Source organism: Hemiscyllium ocellatum, chromosome 45, assembly GCF_020745735.1.
Source record: "Hemiscyllium ocellatum isolate sHemOce1 chromosome 45, sHemOce1.pat.X.cur, whole genome shotgun sequence".
Taxonomy (NCBI): Eukaryota; Metazoa; Chordata; class Chondrichthyes; order Orectolobiformes; family Hemiscylliidae; genus Hemiscyllium; species Hemiscyllium ocellatum.
In genome coordinates, this window is record NC_083445.1 from 21,676,208 (window position 1) to 21,697,845 (window position 21,638).

The 21,638-nt window shown below is 44.3% G+C and overlaps 2 protein-coding genes across 3 annotated transcripts in view; one reads left to right on the plus strand and one right to left on the minus strand.

Moving 5' to 3' along the window:
* The window catches only part of colgalt1a (collagen beta(1-O)galactosyltransferase 1a), a 62,860-nt gene extending 52,732 nt beyond the window's left edge, over positions 1 to 10,128 (plus strand). For both annotated transcript variants that reach the window (XM_060854904.1, XM_060854905.1), the window contains exons 10-12: positions 775 to 902; positions 3,437 to 3,643; positions 5,768 to 10,128. In XM_060854904.1, the coding sequence (XP_060710887.1) occupies positions 775 to 902; positions 3,437 to 3,643; positions 5,768 to 6,035 (603 nt within the window). In that variant the 3' untranslated portion in view covers positions 6,036 to 10,128. The remainder of the gene's footprint in view (positions 1 to 774; positions 903 to 3,436; positions 3,644 to 5,767) is intronic.
* Positions 10,129 to 14,342: 4,214 nt separating this feature from the next.
* nxnl1 (nucleoredoxin like 1) overlaps positions 14,343 to 21,638 on the minus strand; it is a 68,721-nt gene continuing 61,425 nt past the window's right edge. The window contains exon 4 of the mRNA XM_060855001.1: positions 14,343 to 15,320. Coding sequence (XP_060710984.1) covers positions 15,047 to 15,320 — 274 coding nt within the window. The 3' untranslated portion in view covers positions 14,343 to 15,046. The remainder of the gene's footprint in view (positions 15,321 to 21,638) is intronic.

Consider the following 21,638-nt stretch of genomic DNA (forward strand, 5'->3'; position numbering starts at 1 on the left):
CAAAACTTTTTCAACACGTAGACATCAGTTGACTTGAGTCAGTTTTTCCATATAGCTCTGGCTGAGGATCTGCATGAACGATAAAAATATTTTCAGAAGTGGGTGAGCTCTTTATAATTGCTGGCTAGGTTGGGATTTTCCAATTTGTTCAGGGCAACATACTGTGGAAGTGATGTTGGACCACTGGGGTAAAATGGGACCAGGTTAGAATAGTACTAGGGATGAGGATCTTCCATTATAGTGACAAGCTAAAGATATTCAGTGTTTTCCTTTCAGCAGAGAAAGGCTAATATGCCCGGGGTACAGTTCCTGTGGACACAACACCGCTCCCCGAATTATGAGTACCCTTTCTTCCTAGGGTATAGATTCTATGGATATCTAACATTCAATGAGCTACAGGTTTCAGGGCACTGGCACTCCTTGGGGTACAAGTCCCATGAATGTGCTACTTTCCCTAAGTATGGACATTCACTTTCCAGGGTTAGAAGATACTCCAGCTCAACATTCCCTGGAGCATAGGCATCCACTTTCCTTATGGTAGCAGCCATTATACTCTCCCGCAGGTACAGGCAGAGGCCAGCTCTCCCTGACTTATGAGTGCCCATTTCTTGCAGTCTAAGTCCCAGAGGCACCCAGTCTTGCTGAGGTACTTGTCCCATGGGCACTAATCTAGATCCACATGGTAGAACTCCTGAAAGTTGAGCACCTCCTAGCTTTGCCGTGTTTAGTTTCCGGCTCTCGTGGCCCTCACTTTGTTCCTTTGATTCTCTGTAGATTGTTGACCGAGGATTGCAGACCTCTATGGTCATTGAAGATGATCTACGGTTCGAGATCTTCTTCAAGCGGAGACTGAAATATTTGATGAAGGAAGTGGAGAATGTAGCACTCGACTGGGATCTGATGTGAGTGAGCCGAAAGAACATCCCGATCTGGTTCGCCTTTAGCCCTACATTTGTAATGCATTACATGCCACAGTCCATCTGTGCCAGACATCCCATAATCCTGGCAGTGTTGGTGGCAGAGGATGCACAGTTAGAACACAGCTCTCATATCACTGTTAATAAGCATTGTGTGTTCTGGGGGCTGGGTAACACCACCCTGTGAGCACCTCCGAGAGTCCATGGAATCCCTACAGTGCGGAAACAGGTTGTTCAGCCCAACAAGTCCACACTGACTCTCCAAAGACCCACTCCCCTACCCTACTCCTGTAACCTTGCATTTCCCATGGTTAATCCACCTAAACATGCACATCTTTGGACTGTGGGAGGAAATAAGAGAACCTGAAGGAGACCTACACAGACATGGGGTGAATGTGCAAACTCCACACGTACAGTCACCCGAGGAATTGAGCCCGTGTCCCTGGCATTGTGAGGCAGCAGTGATCATCACTGAGCCACCATGCCACCCTATCCTTAACACTTCTTAAAAATAGGAGTAAAAGCTGCCACCATCTGCTTCGTACAATTAAAGATGGTCAATAAGTGCAGATTTGATGTGGCTACCCAGGTCATATAGCTATTTCTGCCTTCGATTCCCAAATTCTAACTGGAATTGCCAGTTCTGTTAATAACCTGTGTGGGCAGTTTGACATAATTAGAATGTGTTTACAGGTCCTATAGCAGAATAAGCAGAAGTATAATTTTGGGCAGCAATTGAGGTCCTGGTTAAGCCATTAGTGGTAGAATTGGCCATTGCTGCTGGTCACATTCAAAACTGAATAAAGTTTGCCTGTGCAGGGTTATGTGGGCACTTAATGAGTGTTACAATCTACACTCCACACAAAAACCATGCAACACTGTCAAAGGTTCCAGCAGTGGCTCAGGGAATAGCACACTCTTCTCTGAGCCAGAAGGTCATGGGTTCAATTCCTAATCCACTTAAGTGCATAATCCTGATTGACACCGAGGATGTTCTGTTTTGCGATCTTTTTTTTAGATTACTTAGTGTGGAAACTGGCCTTTCAGCCCAACAAGTCCACACTGACCCGTAACCCACCCAGACCTATTCCCCCACATTCACCCCTTCACCTAACACTACAGGCAATTTAGCAGGGCCAATTCACCTAACCTGCACATTTTTGGATTGTGGGAGGAAACCGGAGCACCCGGAGGAAACCCACGCAGACACGGGGAGAATCTGCAAACTCCACACAGATTCACCTGAGGCGGGAATCGAACCTGGATCTCTGGCGCTGTGAGGCAGCAGTGCTAACCACTGTGCCACCGTGCTGCCCATCTGTTCCCTCAGCTGGATGTGAATGACTGTGGCGCTGTTTAAAGGACAGTAGAGAAGTTCTTCCTCATTTATCCCTCAATTGAGACCCAAAAAAAAGTGTATTTTTTTTAATGTTGTGAGCCCATGCCTGCTAGTTCAGAAGTAGGGACACAACTACTGCACTGCAAGAGCCCTGAGGCATAAATATTAGCCAAGACCCCACCCCGCCCCCAAAGAAAATTCACTTGCTGATCTTTGGTAAGAGGCCATGGGATCTTTTATGTTCAGCTGAGTATGACATCTTAAAGGCAGCACATTCGTTAATTCCCTCAATACTGCACTGGAATGGCAGCCTGGATTTGCTGCTTAACTCTCATGGGCCTGACTTGAACCCATGACCAGATTCAGAGAAATACTGCTATACATTAACGAACCTTGCCCAATTTCCTTTTCTGTTTATCTTTAAATGTATGTTTTCAGTTCATCTTCCTGTTTCCATTCCTCTGCTCAAATGAAGACATAGGATTGCAGATGCTGCATTTTAAAATAAATCATTCATGAGATGTAGGTGTGGCTCGGCCAGACTAGTATTTTTGCCCAACTCTAATTGCCCAGAAGGCAATTAAGTGTCAAACACATATGCGTGGGTCTGGGTCTTTATGACTATAAGCAATAGTTGCCACGTTGCCATTAGGGTAGCTCCCGATTCCAGATTTTTTATTGAATTCAAATTTTGCCATTTACCATGTCGAAATTTGAACCCAAGTTCCCGAACCATTGGCCTGGAGGTCTGGATTGCTCGTCCAGTGACATTACCACAGCCCCACCGTCTTACCTCCATATCTGAAATAAAATCAGAACATGCTGGAGAAACTCGGCAGGTTTGGCAGCATTCGTGGAGCGAAACAGAGTCAACTTTGAGTTTAATGTGACCCTTCAGGGCATTAACTCTGTTTCTCTCTCCACAGATGATGAGTTTCTCCTGCTTCTGTGACTTCTGTTTTTAGTCCTTGTTTTATACATTAGCTTTTCTTTTTGATCTGTTCCTTCGTCTGGTCTTGATCTTGTGTAAGCTGTCTCGTTTAGCTTATCCCAAAGATCCCACATTTTGTTACATGTTTGCCCCGCAGTATTTTGGAATTTATCCTCCCTTTTGCTTTCAGCTCCTGCACCACCACCTCTCCCTAACAAAACCCCCCTCCTCCGTTTCTACTTCCTGCAGCTACATTGGCCGAAAGCGGATGCAAGTGGATCACCCAGAAAAGTCAGTGCCTGGGGTCCGGAATTTGGTTGAGGCTGATTACTCCTATTGGACTCTCGGATATGTCCTCTCACTCCAAGGGGCACAGAAGCTCATTGATGCCAAGCCATTCACCAAGATGTTACCTGTGGATGAATTTCTGCCCGTGATGTATAACAAGCACCCAGTGTATGTACCGTGAGCGCTCAGACTGGTCTGTTGCTGAAGTATCCATTGGCTGAGGGCTGTGTGAAAGAGATACTGATTGTCTTGTGGCATGAATAGGTCAAAGATTAAAAGGGTGTCAAGCTTCTCTCTCTTTCTTTTTGGGTAAAATACTGGATTTTTAATTTGAAACTTGATAACCTGAAGTTGAAGGATCAGTTTATTCAGTTAACTGGCCTTTTGTTCAAAGTACATAAGAAATAAGAGTAGGAATAAACTGCTCACCATAAACCTTTAATACATTTACTGTCCAAAGGTCTGTCTATCGTTGCCTTAATAACATCCAACACTATAGCCTCAACTGCTTCACTGGGCAAGGAATTCCACAGGTTCACAACCCTTTGGGTGAAGGTGTTCCTCATCAACTCAGTCCTAAATCTGCTCCTCGTTGTTTTGTTTCACCTGCTAGTGGAAACAACCTCCCTGCTTCTATCTTATCCATTCCTTTCATAGGTTTGTGTATCTGTAAGATGCCCCCTCATTCATCTAAATTTTAATAAGTATAGGCACAGTCTACTCAATCTCACCTCAAACTAACCCCCTCAATTCCAGATTCGACCTAGTGAACCTCCTCTGCACCTCCTCTAGGGCCAGTGCATCCTTTCTCAAGTAAGGAGACCAAAATTGTACACCGTACATGTGAAAATGAATAATGCCAACAGTGTAGGTTTGATACCCACTCTACCTGAGGTAGACTTATCATCTAACTTCCTTGTCTGCCCTCTGATTAATGCCAAAACAGTGTCCTCGGGTTCTATATAACATGTTAAAGAAACTATTCTTCATGATATGTGGGCACAAATGGTAAGGCCAGGATTGGTTGTCCATCCCTAATTATTCTTGAGAGGCTTGGGCCATTTCATAGGGCAATTAGTGGTCAACCACGTTGCTATTAGTCTGAAGGCACATGTAGGTCAGGCTAGTTGAGGATAACAGACCTTCCCTAAGGTGAACAAGATATGAGCTTGTGAATTGGGAGCTGAAGTAGGCTTCTCAAGCCTAGGCTTTCGTAGTTATCGTGGTCATTGAGATGGTCAATTGGTTTCACAATATGACGCACTTATGTAGAATGGAAGCAAGTGAGACGTGTATTAAATAATATTAGTGGAACATGTATTAATACATGAGGCTCTGTGCTTTGCTGACTGACAGAACTACACATGTACTGCACCCGTTTCAACTCAACAATTAGGTGACAAACATTTGCTGGTTCATTTCTCAGGCCAATGCCCTGAGCAGTTTGAATTAGCCTGCCTGATTTAAAATATAAAAAGCCTGGTAGTTAATGTCATCAGCATTACTGGGTACATCTAGTACAGCAATGGCCTCTATCCTTTGACAGACTATCAGAATACACGTGTTTGTAAAAAGCCCGTAAAGCTGACAAAATTAAGCAAACTAAAACTTAAATGTAAAATCTACCCTCTTCTAACCATCTTGTGGTAAAAGTTGTGTGACAGTTTTGCAGAGATCTAGGACTAGTACAGTGCATCTAGGATATTGCAATCCATTGAAGTCATTAAGGTCTCAGAGAGGGCAGTGTGTTTGTGTGAGACTCGGGCTGAATGGATTAAAATGAAGGCAAGCTGCTTAGACTTGGTTTGTATTCCCTTGGATTTAGATAATTGAGCCTATCCAGTGGCAGAATTCAAGGTGATTAATTGGGTAGGTGGAGGGGAGTCCAGAACAAAGGATCTAAACCTCAAAAGTAGATCTCAACCATTTGGAGTGATGTTGGGAAGCATTTTAGGGTGGCAATCTGGAATCCTATTCCCAAAATATAGTTGAGTGTGGGGTGAGTGACTTGGTATTTACAAAACTGAGTTTTGTTTGATGTGAGCAGGAACCCTATGATGGGGAGATAAAGCTCAGATCAAATCAGCTATGATCTACCTGGACAGTGGGACATATTCAGTGTAGTGAATGGGCACATCCTATGTTGTCTCAGAATGTACCTGAATGTCCCTATTATTGCTTTTAGATCAGTTGCATTTAAGGTCAGTTCTCATTTCAAGGATGTTCTTCCTTGTTGTTTGCTTCTGCCTTGTGTTTTCTAGTGAAACTGTCAGCTTTCTGTTTCTCCATTAGGTCTGAGTACATGGATCACTTTGAGAACCGTAACCTGAGGGCTTTCTCTGCGGAACCACTCCTCATATACCCGACGCATTACACAGGTGACCCAGGCTACGTGAGCGACACAGAGACCTCCACTGTCTGGGACAACGAGAAGCTGAAGACGGACTGGGACCGTGCCAAGTCACAGAAGACCAAGGAACAGGCAAAAATCCGGGAAGCAGCACAGAATCTGGACATGTCACATTCTCCCATTGACTCCGCCTCCAGAGATGAACTGTGATCCATGGGTTTGTAGCAGAGTTCAATGACAGTTTGTAGCCAGGGAGTCTGGAATAAACGGGGACAAGGGATGTGACCCGTACTTGATTGAGTTGAAATAACTTCTGACCCCCAGCTATGCTCAGTGTTGTCCTTCACTGTGGTTTTCAGGGTAACTGGGCAGAGCGGTTGTGCTGACTAACCATTAATTGTTGATTAACTTTGCAATGTGCCTCAATGTATGTTAATAGTTAGGACTACACTATCCACCTCAAAAGGACTGCATACCTCACAGGGCCACTGCTACAAGTGAGTTGCATGTTTCCGTGTTTTAATTTAGCAGAGTAGGTCTGCAACCTGGACAGTAACACCGTGTATATTGAATCAACAGCCTTTTGTACACTCAGCCAAGTATATCAAACAGTGAGTGTGTCATGGGCATCAGTCTCAATACCACCCATTTTGTGCTACTATCCGTAAGGTGTATTTTTACCAAGCTGTCTCGACATTCTGTTTGTACTCCAGATGTAATACAATATCTTAAAATGTATTTTTGTTACAGCTATTTCACCCTTTAATCTTATCATTTACAGGTGGATCTTTCTCTCCCTGAGTTTATTGTGCTTTGGGTTTTTGCTTTCTACGCATTTTAGTGATTGATTGCCTCGAGATCCCATTATCCCCTTTCAGAGCCTTGACACCAACATGACAGGTTACTGTAGCCACAGGAGCAGGGACTCTGGGCAATGAATTGGCTAGGAAATTAGCCAGATCTCCTGTTCTTTAAACCACCATTCTCACCAGCCCAGGTTTGGCCACGGTGTAGAGGAACACATGAACGTTATGGATGAATGTGAACTCAGTGGCCTGATGCTGTGATTATGGCCTGAAAGTAATTGGGAGTGAAGTGCCGAATGGCATTGTTTATTTTACTGATAACGGAACAGATTTGAGGGGCTGAATGGCTTCTTCCAGTTCCTGTGTTCTCCAGACCTGGATTATCAACATGGTTAGTACTTAAAATATATGTGAAATGTTGAGAATGTCCCTAACATTGTTTGTAAGCTGGGACTGTTCCATGTTTGAAGAGCATGGATTCCACTTTTGTTTTCAGGTTCATTTTTATTCTGGGCAAGAATAGAGAAAATGTGTAACAAAATTGCAGAGATGGTTAACGCCCAGCCCATTCAGTATTTTACTCTTGCTTCTAAAGTCAGAACTGCTACTGGGGTGTTGTGTAGCCAACGGGTAGCTACTATCATTTCAACAATAGTGTCTGCTATATCTATTACAAATCTCTTGGCATCTCTATCTGACGCGAATTCAAGACTTTCAAATTCCTGGATCCAGCTGCTGTTTAAATTTAATGCACTTCCTTGTCGCCATGGGGATAACAGATGGCCAGAGCATGAGTCAGTTTTACATCTGTTCCTCTGTGTTTCCACCCATCCCGGATCTCCTAAATTAAACATTTTCTTTTCCACAGGAATAGTCTAGACTCCAGGCCCACAATTATTCAGCCGTTGTCTCTTGGAAGAATTGAGTCTTTATCTCCTAAGCCACTACATGTTGCTTGTATATGACAAGGTATTGCAAGTTAAGGGAACGTTCCATATACTCCTTAACCCCAGTACATTGACCTGAAGTATCACTGGTGCATTTAGCTAGTGACAAAGGTCAGTAAACCCATTGCATATTGTTGCTGTCATGTACTCATTACTTTTTGTAGCTGTGCAGCTCCTTTTCTGAGTTATCTCTTGAGCTTAGCCTTTTTACTTCCCTTGCTGGCCCCCTTCCTGCTGCCTCCCCCTACCTCTCCATTTTTGTCTATTCTTTATATTTGCTCGGTGCAGCATGCAACTGTATAATCCAAGCTGTTCATTTTTCTTGACTCTAGTCCATCTCCCACTGCCCTCTAGTCAGTTGCAAGGTTTTAACATTATATTCTGCCATATCTAGATTCTTGGTATAGTGCTTCGTGAGCCTTTCTGAGACTTGAAAAGTCTCCTGGTGTCCTCTATAAGAACTGAGAGAGCAACAGCCTGTTCAAGCAGGAGCCCGGCTTGGTCCAAACTTGTAACTTGGTCCGAATTCCATGAAGGAGTTCAAAATGAAGACTGCAGATTAGTGTTGAAGAGTCTGGTGCTGGAAAAGCACAGTCGGTCAGGCAGCATCCAAGGACCACACTCTTTGACTCTGAAATCCATGAAGACAGTTAGAGCCTTTGTTGCAACCTCAATATTTTAGCTTTCAGCCCAACTCAGACTCCTGAGCCCTACTTTGGGATGCCCTGCCTTAGCCTCTCCAGATGTTCCTCCAAATTCTCCCTCAGTTTAACCCAGCAGTACCTGCTGAAGTCACCGAGTGGGGACTAAGCCCACAAACTACTTCCCCCAGAGGGAAAGCCTGATCAACTGAGCCAACAGTGAAATCATTTGGGATAATGGATAAAGTTTAACATTTAGAATTTCCACAAGGCTTCCCATCGTTGAGGGTGATACACTAAAACTGCAAATATTCTGGTGGACTGTGGCACAGAAGTAGGCCATTTGGCCCAACCAGCCAGTTCTGAGAGAGTTCCTGTGAACTGAACTGGATTGACAAATATTCATGGCCACCTCCCAGCCATTCACCCTCTGGGAACCCGGTATGGATGGTATTGTAAGAGTACTGGGGAGCAGCAGCAGCAGCAGCACTCTGTCAATATCCAGAAAGATAACTGAAACCAGCAACCTTCGCCCTGTCCCTTCACCTTCTTGGCCTTGACCATACACACACTGAGCTGACGCAAGACCCTTGTTGAAGACATGGATTTTTGATCTAAATCTTGAGATTTCCCTTTAATTTTCCACACACTGCCTCCTTTGCTGGAATCCTGTCTCTCTCTGACTTGGACTATGCATGGTAATTGAGGTGCATTAAAAACACCAGGTGCCTTGAACCTTTTACAGTTATACAGCACATGTTTACAGTTGATCATCATCTCCCTGTTTTTACCCAGTTGTATATTTTTGTCCACCTCACTCTACAGTAGGAGCTCCTCCACCTGATTCCTCTGCCCTTCCTGTTTTGGTGCTACAAAACTGACTGAAGCTGTGTTGGATTTCTGAGTATTGATTGTAATTAGAAACTCTGGTGCTCCCAACATGGGTCATTCCACTCATTTTACCTCTCCCACACCGACATTCTTTTTTTTTGAATCCTCTGCCCGAAGGATGCAGGTCCTGAATCTACCCCATCTGGAACGTGACTGAACCCAGTGCCATTGGCACCAATCAAATCTAAAAAGGCTGTTAATCAACTGAGCCAAACCCCACCACATGGGAAAGAGAAACTATGTTGCTAGACAACTGAGTTGTAGCTGGAGTTGTGATGGTAGAGTGGTGGTGGTGCTCAAATTCTTGACTGCCCAGAGATCTCTTTTGCTCCTACTGCCTGCTGTTGACGTATGCTTGAAGAGTTTGCAGTTTGATACTCAACCTGTCTGGCCATGTTATGAGCTTCCCTTGCTTGGCTGTCAATCGTTGGAGTGGGAGTCAAACCTGGAGGCAGGGGTGCAATCAACTGCAACACCAGATGACTTACTCTGGTATCACTTCTCCAATTTAAAGTGCCTGTTGCTTTCTACTGTACAGCTATGGGACTATAGCCTAGGAAGGATCAGTGATTTCAAGAGAGGAGGGATGGGGAAGAATTGAGGAGTGATGTTCCTACAGCTGTCTTCCCTGACTGAGAGTCCAGCAGTGCCTTCCCAAATCAACTCCTCTGCTCTCTCGTCCTCCCTCTCTGTAATTTGACAAAAGTTGATTATGGATCAGCATTGATGATATAAATTAAATGACATGGGTATGTGGTTTCGAACTACCTGATGTTTGATTGCTGCCAATTGTACAACAGAGAACTTCAAAACGTGCAAAAAGAAGAGGTTTTTTTTGTAAAATGGACAAGGCTGCCAGAGATGAACACCAGTCTGACTGCGAGATGGCAGATTTACCCCGACACATCCGGTATTCTAGCAATACCGAGGAATTTTACAAGTTATTTAATATTTCACATTTCGTGTTTATATCTATGTTTACTTTGCAATTTCCAATAAAGATTTTATACAAATGCGATTACTTCACTTTCTGAATGTTTGTTCTGTGTTTAAGGGAAGGGGCAGGAGGTTTAGTTTTCACCCAGACAGTGGCAGGAGCCTGCAGCTCCCTGCCTATAAGGGTGGTAGAGGCAGAAACCTTCAATTTTTGAAAAGTATTTAGGTGTGCATTTGAGATGGAAGGCAATACAAGGTTATGGGCTAAGTGCTGGAAATGAGTTTAGAATAGTTATGTGGTTGTTTTTGACTGGCACAGATCTGCTGTAGACCTCAATGACTGTGTTGAAGACGTTATCCCAGTCCACCAGTGTATTCGTTAAGACAGGGCCCAAGAACCATGTACCACCTCGTCATGCAGTGTGTCCTTCAGCTGTCAACTAGAGGCCGCTGCAGCACTTGTCCATGAAGTGGATGGGTATTATAGCATTAGGGCAATGGAGCCTATCCAGTATCAGTACCACTTGGCATAAATGCTGGGCCAAATGGCATGAGTACTGTATTTGGAGTGCTCCAAGTCATCAAAGATCTGGACCAGAACAAGCTCAGTGGTACTTGGATACAATCATAGAACATGGAACATTACTGCGCAGTACAGGCCCTTGGCCCTTGATGTTGCGCCACCCTGTCATACTAATCTGAAGCCCATTGCACCTACACTATTCCATGTACGTCCATGTGCCTGTCCAATGACGACATAAATGCACTTAAACTTGGCAAATCTACCACCATTGCAGGCAAAGCATTCCATACCGTTACTACTCTCTGAGTAAAGAAACTACCTCTGACATCTGTTTTATACCTATCTCCCCTCACTTTAAAGTTGTGTCCCCTCGTGTTTGCCATCCCCATACTTGGAAAAAGGTTCTTCTTGTCCACCCTATCTAACCCTCTGATTATCTTGTATGTCTCTATTAAGTCAACCTTCTCTCTAACGAGAACAGCCTCAAGGCCCTCAGTCTTTCCTCGTAAGACATTCCTTCCATACCAGGCAACATCCTAGTAAATCTCCTCTGCACCCTTTCCAAAGCTTCCACATCCTCCTTATAATTCGGTGACCAGAACTGTACACAATACTCCAAGAGTGGCCGTACCAGAGCTTTGTAAAGCTGCAGCATAACCTTCTGGTTCCGGAACTCAATCCCTCTATTAATAAAGGCCAAAACACTGTATGCCTTCTTAACAACTCTGTCAATCTGGGTGGCAACTTTCAGGGATCTGTGTACATGGATACCGAGATCTCTCTGCTCATCTGTGCTCCCAAGAATCTTACCATTAGCCCAGTACTTTGCATTCCGGTTACTCCGACCAAAGTGTATCACCTCGCACTTGTTCACATTAAACTCCATTTGTCACCCCTCAGCCCAGCTCTGCATCCTATCTATGTCTTTCTGCAACCTACTACATCCTTCGTCACTATCCACAACTCCACCAACCTCAGTGTCGTCTGCAAATTTACTAACCCACCCTTCTAAGCCCTCATCCAGATCATTTATAAAAATGACAAACAGCAGTGGAGCCAACACCGACCCTTGCGGTATGCCACTAGTAACTGGACACCACAATGAACATGTTCCATCAACTACAACCCTCTGTTTTCTTTCAGCAAGCCAATTACTGATCGAAACTGCTATGTCTCCCACAATCCCATTCCCATTCCTCCGCATTTTGTATAATAGCCTACTGTGGGGAACCTTATCGAATGCCTTGCTGAAATCCATATACACCACATCAACCGGTTTACTCTCATCGACCTATTTGGTCACTTTGTCAAAAAACTCAATAAGATTCGTTAGGCACGACCTACCCTTCACAAAACCGTGCTGACTGTCCCTAATCAGATTATTCTTTTCTAGATGGTTATAAATCCTATCTCTTATAACCTTTTCCAACCCTTTATCAGCAACTGAAGTGAGACTCACTGGTCTGTAATTATCAGGGTTGTCTCTACTACCCTTTTTGAACAAGGGAACCACATTTGCTATCCTCCAGTCCTCAGCACTATTCCTAGACAATGATTATTTGAAGATCAATGCCAAAGGTTCGGCAATCTTTTCCCTTGCTTCCCAGAGGATTCAGGATAGATCCCATCAGGCCCAGGGGACTTGTCTATTTTCACACTCTGCAGTATTTCTAATACCTCTTCCTTGTGAACTTCAATCTCTTCTAGTCTAGATGCAAGTATCTGTATCTTCCTCGCCAACATTTTCATTTTCTATAATGAACACTTGAAAAATGTTTATTTAGTGCTTCCCTTATCTCCTCTGACTCCACATACAACTTCCCACTATTATCCTTGATTGGCCCTAATTTAACTCTCGTCATTCTTTTATTCCTGAAATACCTATGGAAAGCCTTAGGGTTAACCCTGATCCTATCCAACAACTTCTCATGTCTCCTCCTGGCTCTTCTGAGCTCTCTTTTTAGATCTTTCCTGACTTCCTTGTAGCCCTCAAGTGCCCTAACTGAGTTTTCACATTTTGTCCTAACATAAGCCGCCTCCTTCTTCTTGACCAGGGATTTCACTTCCTTAGTAAACCATGGCTCATGCATTCTATATCTTCCTCCCTGCCTGACAACTACGCAAATATAAACTGTTCTACTTACCCTTCCCGAAGTCCTTTGCTCCCTCGCTGGCCTGAGGTAAGAAGTTTAAATATACTTACCGGCCTTCCCGACCATCACCTCACACCAATGTCACCTCCGCCCGGCTCTCGCCTCTCGCTGCTCCGAAGTGACTGTTGGTCTGAATTGTTATAGTATGATAGGATAGTGATTCTAAAGTTGAAAAGTGTGGTGCTGGAAAAGCACAGCCAGTCAGGCAGCATCCAAGGAGCTGGAGAGTCAACGTTTCAAGTATAAGCTCTTCATCAGGAATGAGGGAGTGGCCCAAGGGACTGAGAGATAAATGGAAGGGGTGAGGCTGGAAGGAAAATAGCTGGAAATGCAATAGGTAGATGGAGGTAGGGAATAATAGTGATAGGTCAAAAAGGAAGTCAGAGAAGGTAGATGGGAAGGAAGATGGACAGGTAGGATAGTTCAAGAGGGTGTTCTGAGTTGAAAGGTTGGGTGTGGGATAAGGTGGGGGTGTGGGGAAATTAAGAAACTGGTGAAATCTATATTGATCCCGTGTGGTTGGAGGGTCCCAAAGCAGAAGATGAGTTTTTCCTCCAGGTGGCTAGAGTTTGGTCATGGAGAAGGCCCAGGACTTGCATGTCTTTGGTGGAGTGGGAGAGGGAGTTAAAGTGTTTCAAGGGTGGTGGGGTTGTTTTGTGTGTGTACCAGAGATGTTCTAATGATTCTAAAGGCCAAGCATGTAATATTCAATTATTTTGACTTCACTGATCAGAATAGAAGACAAATTTAAGATTGCATCTGTGGTACATCGCTCTTGGCTGCGATCTTTTCTGGGCTTTCTTGTATCGAGTGCATTATTCTCTGTTCATTCAGTTCCAATTAACATATACAGCTTTTACATTGAAAGGCAGAACAAGTAAGGGCAATATTAATGTCTTCAAAACCGTAGCAGTTGACCTTTGATACTCAGGTCACAGTCCAGACATAAGCAGCTTGCTCTGCTTGTAGGTACTTGGCTGCACCAATGACATTGGCTCCTGTGTCAATGAGATATTCAGAGAAGTGTAAGAGCAGGAGGTTGTCATTGAATTGATAATAGGCCAGGTTTTTCACTGTTAAAATCTATCCCCCAAAGCAGAGTGTTGGCTTGTTGTCTGACTGTAAACTGTGTGTCACATGATGAGTACCAGAGGGTCAGGTATCTGTATGATGACGTAGTGATAGCAGAGTGAAGGGAATTAATGGGATAACAATTGGCCTCAACTGCTTTCAGTTACTCTAGGGGGTTGAAGAGAAATTTGAGTACCTTTACCCCCACCCTCATTCTCTGGAGTTTTTAATGATTTTGCTAGAGTCATTGAGAAGAATGAGTGATGAGATGGAGGTAAATATTCTTCATTTCAACTACTTGACCCTGATCTTTGTCCCCAGTTGCCTGTTCCCTAGCTGACAGCCACAATAAAGTCCTTCTTGGTTCACAAGGTGAAGCACATGAGTTTGCAGTAAATGTTGGTCAAAATAATTCATTGACCAGTTGTGAGTGATCCTGCACCTTTTCCCCTTCAATAATTTTTGAATGTATGTGCAAGTAAAATTCCTGGAAGAAGCAAGTTAAATCAGGTACAAGATAACTTTAATAGGAAGAATGTTGTCGTCTTATTGTGCATTGTTTTCATGCTCATTACAAAGTGAGCCAACTAAAGGATTTCCTTTAATAATTAATGTGCACAGATGCAGCAGAATGATTGGCTGTTGTCCACTAGTTGTATTCTGCAATTGCTGTTAGCGAGAACCCCCTTTTGTATATGGTAATTTAAGATTGGGATCAGATGTTGCAGAGCAGTACGATTATCTTGGAAGTTAATTCAATAAAATAATCATTTGCAGCAGCTGCGCTACCAAATAAGCGAGGAGAAACATTTGTATTCTGGGCATCCTAGTCTTTTCATTAGTTTGTTATTTATCACTAATTGTACTTGGGGCTGGGAGGTGGATCTCTCAAAATTTACTAATAGAATCTATTTTCCTATGTCAAGATTGCAAGAATATATCAAAGTTTTATGGACTGATTACAGTTCTATGGGATAAGTATTGTACTGCTTGACATGTTGCATTTTATTTGTGAATAAATCTAGTTATGTAGTTTAGCCTGCATGCAATAATCTAGTGGGTTTTTTTCCTTTGCATAATAGAGGATTCTGACAGGAATTTTCCAATGTTCCAGTCCACAATTTAGTTTGGATTAGGGCTTTGCTAATGTGTGTCAGTAGGGAATAGTCGATTGTGGGGATCTGTGATGCAATGTGTTTGGAAAGCATTGGGTGGAAGCTGGAGTTGGAACACACAACACTGCTTAGTTTATTTCATGGGCCTTCTGTGCCCCCCCATCCAGATTTTTTAACTTTGTACTTAATCTGCCTTAAGGGATCAGTCATACTCTTCCAGGTCCAGTCTTCAAAGTCTTCTGCCAGGAGAAAATTCCTATCGATGATCTCAGATGCTTCCCACCAGTTTTTGAAACAGCCCACTCCCATCATGGAGATCTCTGCTACTCCATTTTTAGTGATAAGGTCTCCATTGGGCTTTAGAACAACAATGCTCGGGATGACCTTGATATTGTACTTCTTTCGTAACTCTCTAGAAAATAAAATACCAACATTAGTTGAAGCGCATATTAACTTTTGAAAGTAGCTCTTTTAAATGAAAGAAAGAGAATCTGTATAATGCCTTTGACTCACTCATGCCATGGGTTTTTCATAGCCAGTAAAATATTTGGAATTGTAGTCACTGCTTAGCGGTAGCTAACTGCAGTCTGATTAAGGTGAATGTGCAGAATCCACAGCAGTAGCTAAAGAACAGCAGGAAGATTTTCCCCCAGTGCCGTGACCAACATTCAATCCCACTTGTAATGTCAGTTTAAAAATGTATTGATGACACTGAGGTTTTTGGCTGCCATGCTTCCTACTTCATATCAGTGACTTATTTCAGAAGGAATTTGTGGATTGTGAATTGCTGCGGGATATCCTGCATATGCAGAGCGTCACCAGATTGGTCCCTGGATTCTTTGAGCAGAAATGGGGGAAGACCGTGTCGATATTAGAAAACAACGGATGATCTCGTTGGAATGTACAAAGATCTTGACAGGGCAAATGCAGCAAGGATGTTTTTCTCTGGCTGTGGGGAAGGGTCTACAATCAAGGTACACAGTCTCAGGATAAGGGGCAGGCCGTTTAGGATTGAGATGGGTGGTGAATCTTTGGAATCCTCAACCCCAGAGGCTTGATCAGTTTCAGACATCACACAAGGCAGAGATTGATAGATGTCTAGCGATATCGAGGAATATGGGGATAGTGCAGGAAAATGGCATATTGGATAAGAAGATCAGACGCGATTTAGTTGATTAGTGGAGCAGGTTCAATGAACTGAATGGTTTCCTATTTCATGTATCAATCCAAGTTCTTTCATTCTTAGTAAATACCACAGGGGACAGCTGACTCAGTGGTTAGCACTGCTACTCACAGCACCAGGGACCCAGGTTCGATTCCAGCCTTAGGCAACTATCGAGTGCAGTCTGCATATTCTCCCCATTTCTGCATGGGTTTCCTCCCACAATCCAAAGATGTGCAGGTTAGATGAATTGGCTGTGCTAAATTGCCCATAGTGTGCAGGGTAAGTGCATTCAGGGGTAAATATTGGGTAGGGGGAATAAGTCTGGTGGGTTACTCTTCGGAAAGTCAGTGTGGACTTGTTGGGCAAAAGGGCCTGTTTCCACACTGTTAGGGATTCTATGCTTAACACTGGTCAGATGGCATAGTCGCCAGTGAAGATAAAGACTTCAGAAAAACGTGAATGAAGTTGGGATGAGCACTGCTCTCTCACATTGCTAGGGTAGGTTTGATTCCACCCTCAGGCGATTGGCTGGGTGGAGGTTGCACATTCTCCGTGTCTGAATGGATTCCCTTCGGGTGCTCCAGTTCTTCGCACAGTCCAAAGAGGACCTGATTAGGTGTACCCTAGAACTCTGTGGGAAGATAGGGAAGTGATTACTCGGCCCCTTTCTGAGATATTTATATCATCGATAATCACAGTTGAAGTGCCGGAAGACTGGAGGCTGGCTAATGTGGTACTACCATTTAAGAAAGGTGGTGAGGAAAAGCCGGAGAACTACAGACTGCTGAGCCTGACATCTGTGGCGGGCAAGTTGTTAGAGGGAATCCTGAGGAGCAGGATTCACATGGGAACTCATGTCTCACAAACTTGACTGAGTATTTTTGAAGAAGTAACAAAGAGGATTAATGAGGTGGAGCGGTGGATGTGATCTATAAGGACATCAGTAAGGCATTTGACAAGGTTCCCCATGGGTGACTGGTTAGCAAGGTTAGATCTCATGGAATACAAGGAGAACTAGCCATTTGGATACAGAACTGGCTCAAAGATAGAAGACAGAGGGTGGTGGTGGAGGGTTATTTTTCAGAATGCAGGCCTGTGACCAGTCGAGTGCCACAAGGATTGGTGCTGGGTACCACTACTTTTCATCATTTACATAAGTAATTTAGGTGTGAATATAGGAGATAAAGTTAGTAAGTTTGCAGATGACACCAAAATTGGAGGTGTAGTGGACAGCGAAGAAGATTACCTCAGATTCCAGAGGTGCTGCATTTTGGAAAAGCAAATCTTAGCAGGACTTATACACTGAATGTTAAAGTCCTCGGGAGTGTTGCTGAACAAAGAACCTTAGAGTGCAGGTTCATTGTTCCTTGAAAGCTGCAGGTAAATAGGATAGTGAAGAAGGTGTTTGGTATGCTTTCCTTTATTGGTCAGAGTATTGAGTACAGGAATCGGCAGATGTATAGAAAGTTGTTGTACTGATTAGATTAGATTACTAGATTAGATTACTTACAGTGTGGAAACAGGCCCTTCGGCCCAACAAGTCCACACCGACCCGCCGAAGCGCAATTCACCCATACCCCTACATTTACCCCTTACCTAACACTACGGGCAATTTAGCATGGCCAACTCACCTGACCCGCACATCTTTGGACTGTGGGAGGAAACCGGAGCACCCGGAGGAAACCCACGCAGACACGGGGAGAATGTGCAAACTCCACACAGTCAGTCGCCTGAGTCGGGAATTGAACCCGGGTCTCAGGCGCTGTGAGACAGCAGTGCTAACCACTGTGCCACCGTTAGGCCACTGTTGGAATATTGCTGAAAATGTGTTGCTGGTTAAAGCACAGCAGGTTAGGCAGCATCCAAGGAACAGGAAATTCGATGTTTCGGGCCAGAGCCCTTCATCAGGAATGAGGAGAGGGTGCCAGGCAGGCTAAGATAAAAGGTAGGAAGGAGGGACTTGGGGGAGGGGCGATGGAGATGTGATAGGTGGAAGGAGGTCAAGGCAAGGGTGATAGGCCGGAGTGGGGTGGGGGCGGAGAGGTCAGGAAAAGGATTCTGATCTCCAGCATCAGCAGACCTCACTTTTTACTCGAAGATTTTAACCTACTGCAAATCCTCTTGCAAGGATGCCTTCCTTGAAGAAGCTCTCTTCCTCCCTCTACAAAGATCCTCTTCCTGACCTCTCCGCCCCTACCCCACTCCGGCCTATCACCCTCACCTTGACCTCCTTCCACCTATCACATCTCCATCGCCCCTCCCCCAAGTCCCTCCTCCCTACCTTTTATCGTAGCCTGCCTGGCACCCTCTCCTCATTCCTGATGAAGGGCTCTGGCCCGAAACGTCGAATTTCCTGTTCCTTGGATGCTACCTAACCTGCTGTGCTTTAACCAGCAACACATTTTCAGCTCTGATCTCCAGCATCTGCAGACCTCACTTTTTACTGTTGGAATATTGCATGCATTTCTGGTCACCTTCCTATCGGAAGGATATTGTGAAACTTGAAAGGGTTCAGAAAGAATTTACAAGGCTGTTGCCAGGGTTGGAGGGTTTGAGCTATAGAGAGAGGCTGAATAGGCTGGGGCTGTTTTCCCTGGAGCATTGGAAGCTGAGGGGTGATCTTAAGGAGTTTATAAAATCATGAGGGGCATGGATAGGACAAACAGACAAAAGTATTTTCCCTGGGGTGGGGGACTCCAGAACTAGAGGGCATAGGTTTATGGTGAGAGGGGAAAGATATAAAAGAGACCTAAGGAGCAACATTTTCACCCTCTGGATGGGTATTTGAATAGGAAGGGTTTGGAGGAATATGGGGTAATGCTGGCAAACGTGACTAGATTAGGTTGGGACATCTGGTCAGCATTGGCGAGTTGAACTGAAAGGTCAGTTTCTGTGCTATACATCTCTATGACTTTAAATGCAGGTTAGGTGGGTTAGCCATGCTAAATTGCCCATAGTGTCCAGGGATATACAGGTTGGAGGGGTTAATCAGGGAAATGCAGGCTTACAGCAATAGGGTGGGTGTAGGATTTGTGGGGGGGGGGGGGGGAGGTGGGGTGAAATTTGTGGGGGGGGGAAGTGGGGTGAAATTTGTGGGGGGGGAAGTGGGGTGAAATTTGTGGGGGGGGAGGTGGGGTGAAATTTGTGGGGGGGGGAGGTGGGGTGGAATTTGTGGGGGGGGAGGTGGGGTGGAATTTGTCGGGGGGGAGGTGGGGTGGAATTTGTGGGGGGGGAGGGAGGTGGGGTGGAATCTGTGTGGGCTGCTCTTTGGAGGGTTGGTGCAGACTTGATGGGCCGAATGGCCTCTTTCCACACTTTAGGGATTCTGTGATTGCATTCCATCCTTGTACTTCTGAATCACCCATCTTGACAGTCAGATATATTTTGAACAATATTGACCACCTTATCGTTGACTGTATATTCACAACATTTCTCACTCTGGGTAAAAACCTTTCTTAAAAGACCCTGACACTGTTTTTACGTAATTTAGAAACTCCTCAAGCTCACTGCAGTTTCCCTTTCATTGAGCTTTGCTTCTCTCCATTATGAATGGACCCTGCACAGGACTTCATACTAAATGACCCCTACCCTTCAGGAAGCAAGGTAGAAGGCATTCTCTTGTCTATATCACTAATGATGAGAGCATCAAATTCCTAAGAGTGACGATCACCAACATCACGTTGACGTGACGGTCAAGAAATCACAACAATGCCTCTATTTCCTCAGGCGGCTAAGGAAATTTTGCGTGTCCATAAAAACTTTTACCCATTTTTATAGATCAATATAGAAAGCATCCTATCCAGATGCATCACAACAGTACAACTGCTCTGCCCAAGATTGTAAGAAACCTCAGAGTTGTAAACATAGCCCAGGCCAACCTTCCATCCATTGACTCTATTTACATTTCTCCCTGCCTCGGGAAGGCAGCCAACATCAAAGACCTCTCTCGCTCTGGTTATAAACTCTTCCAACCTCTTCTGTCAGGCAGAAGATACAAAAGCTTAAATACACATACCAACAGATTCAAGAACAGCTTCTTCCTTGCTGTTGTCAGACTTCTGAATGGATCTCTCAAATGTTAAATTTAATGTTGATCTTGGTCTTTTGCACCTTCTGTGCAGCCGTAACATTGCATTCCTCGCTCTGTCCAATTACCATAATGCACTTTGTTTGGTGTGATCTGCCTGTGCTACATGTAAAACCAAACTTTTCACTGTATCTAGGGACATGTGATAATAATAAATCAGATTAGATTCCCTACAGTGTGGAAACAGGCCCTTTGGCCCAACAAGTCCATACCAACTCTCTGAAGAGGAGGCCACCCAGATCTCTTCCCCGTATTCACCCCTGACTATGGGCAATTTAGCATGACCAGTTCACCTAACCTGCACATCTTTGGATTGTGGGAGGAAACCTGCACAGACACAGGGAGAATGCACAAACTCCATACAGTCATTTATCCAAGGCAGGAATCAAACCTGGGTCCCTGGCACTGTGAGGCAGCAGTGATAACCACTGAGCTACCATGCTGCCCCAAATCAAAATGAGTTTGTGTTGGAGGAGAAAGTAATCTCCCTTGAATCTAGTGACAAATGAGTCAATGTTGCAAATATACCAACCATCAAATCTAACTGAATAAAGCCCAGACAAGAAAAAGTAAGTCCCAGGAGAAAAATGGAATGATACAGATAACCTACCGGGGGACTTTAGGAGGTTCATGGATAGGATAAATAGACAAAGTCTTTTCCCTGGGGTCGGGGAGTCCAGAACTAGAGGGCATAGGTTTAGGGTGAGAAGGGAAAGATATAAAAGAGACCTAAGGGGCAACTTTTTCACGCAGAAGGTGGTACGTGTATGGAATGAGCTGGCAGAGGATGTGGTGGAGGCTGGTACAATTGCAACATTTAAGAGGCATTTGGATGGGTATATGAATAGGAAAGGTTTGGAGGGATATGGGCAGGGTGCTGGCAGGTGGGACTAGATTGGGCTGGGATATCTGGTCGGCATGGACGGGTTGTACCAAAGAGTCTGTTTCCATGCTGTACATCACTAGGACTCTATAACTTGCACGACTGTAGAACTTTTCACATCATCAAAAAAACACTTGAGGTGCACAGGCCACTGAGCTACCCGAGGAGACATCAAGGAGGATGATTTAATGCTGGGGTCGAAGGGAGTGAATATGAGTGAAGCTGAAAGTTTATGGAGGGAATTCCAGAAGCTCAGGGCCTAGGCAACTCAAGCCACTGCCACCAATGATAAGACAGTTAAAGTCATGAATGTTCAAGTGTTCAGAACAAGAGGAATGCAGAAGCCAAGTAACATTGTGTCACAAGGTAAGGAAGAGCTGCAGCATAGAGGAGTTTGAAAATTGAGCAGATTGGGTCTATACTCATTGGAGTTTAGAAGAATGAGAGGTGACCTTATTGGAACATGCAAGATTTCCCCTCTCCTGTAAAACCCCTTGTCTTCAATATATATATGCCACTTTTTCTAAGCAACTGTCCATTCTGAAGAAGGGCATCTGGACTCAAAACATTAACTCTGTTTCTCTCTCCACGGATG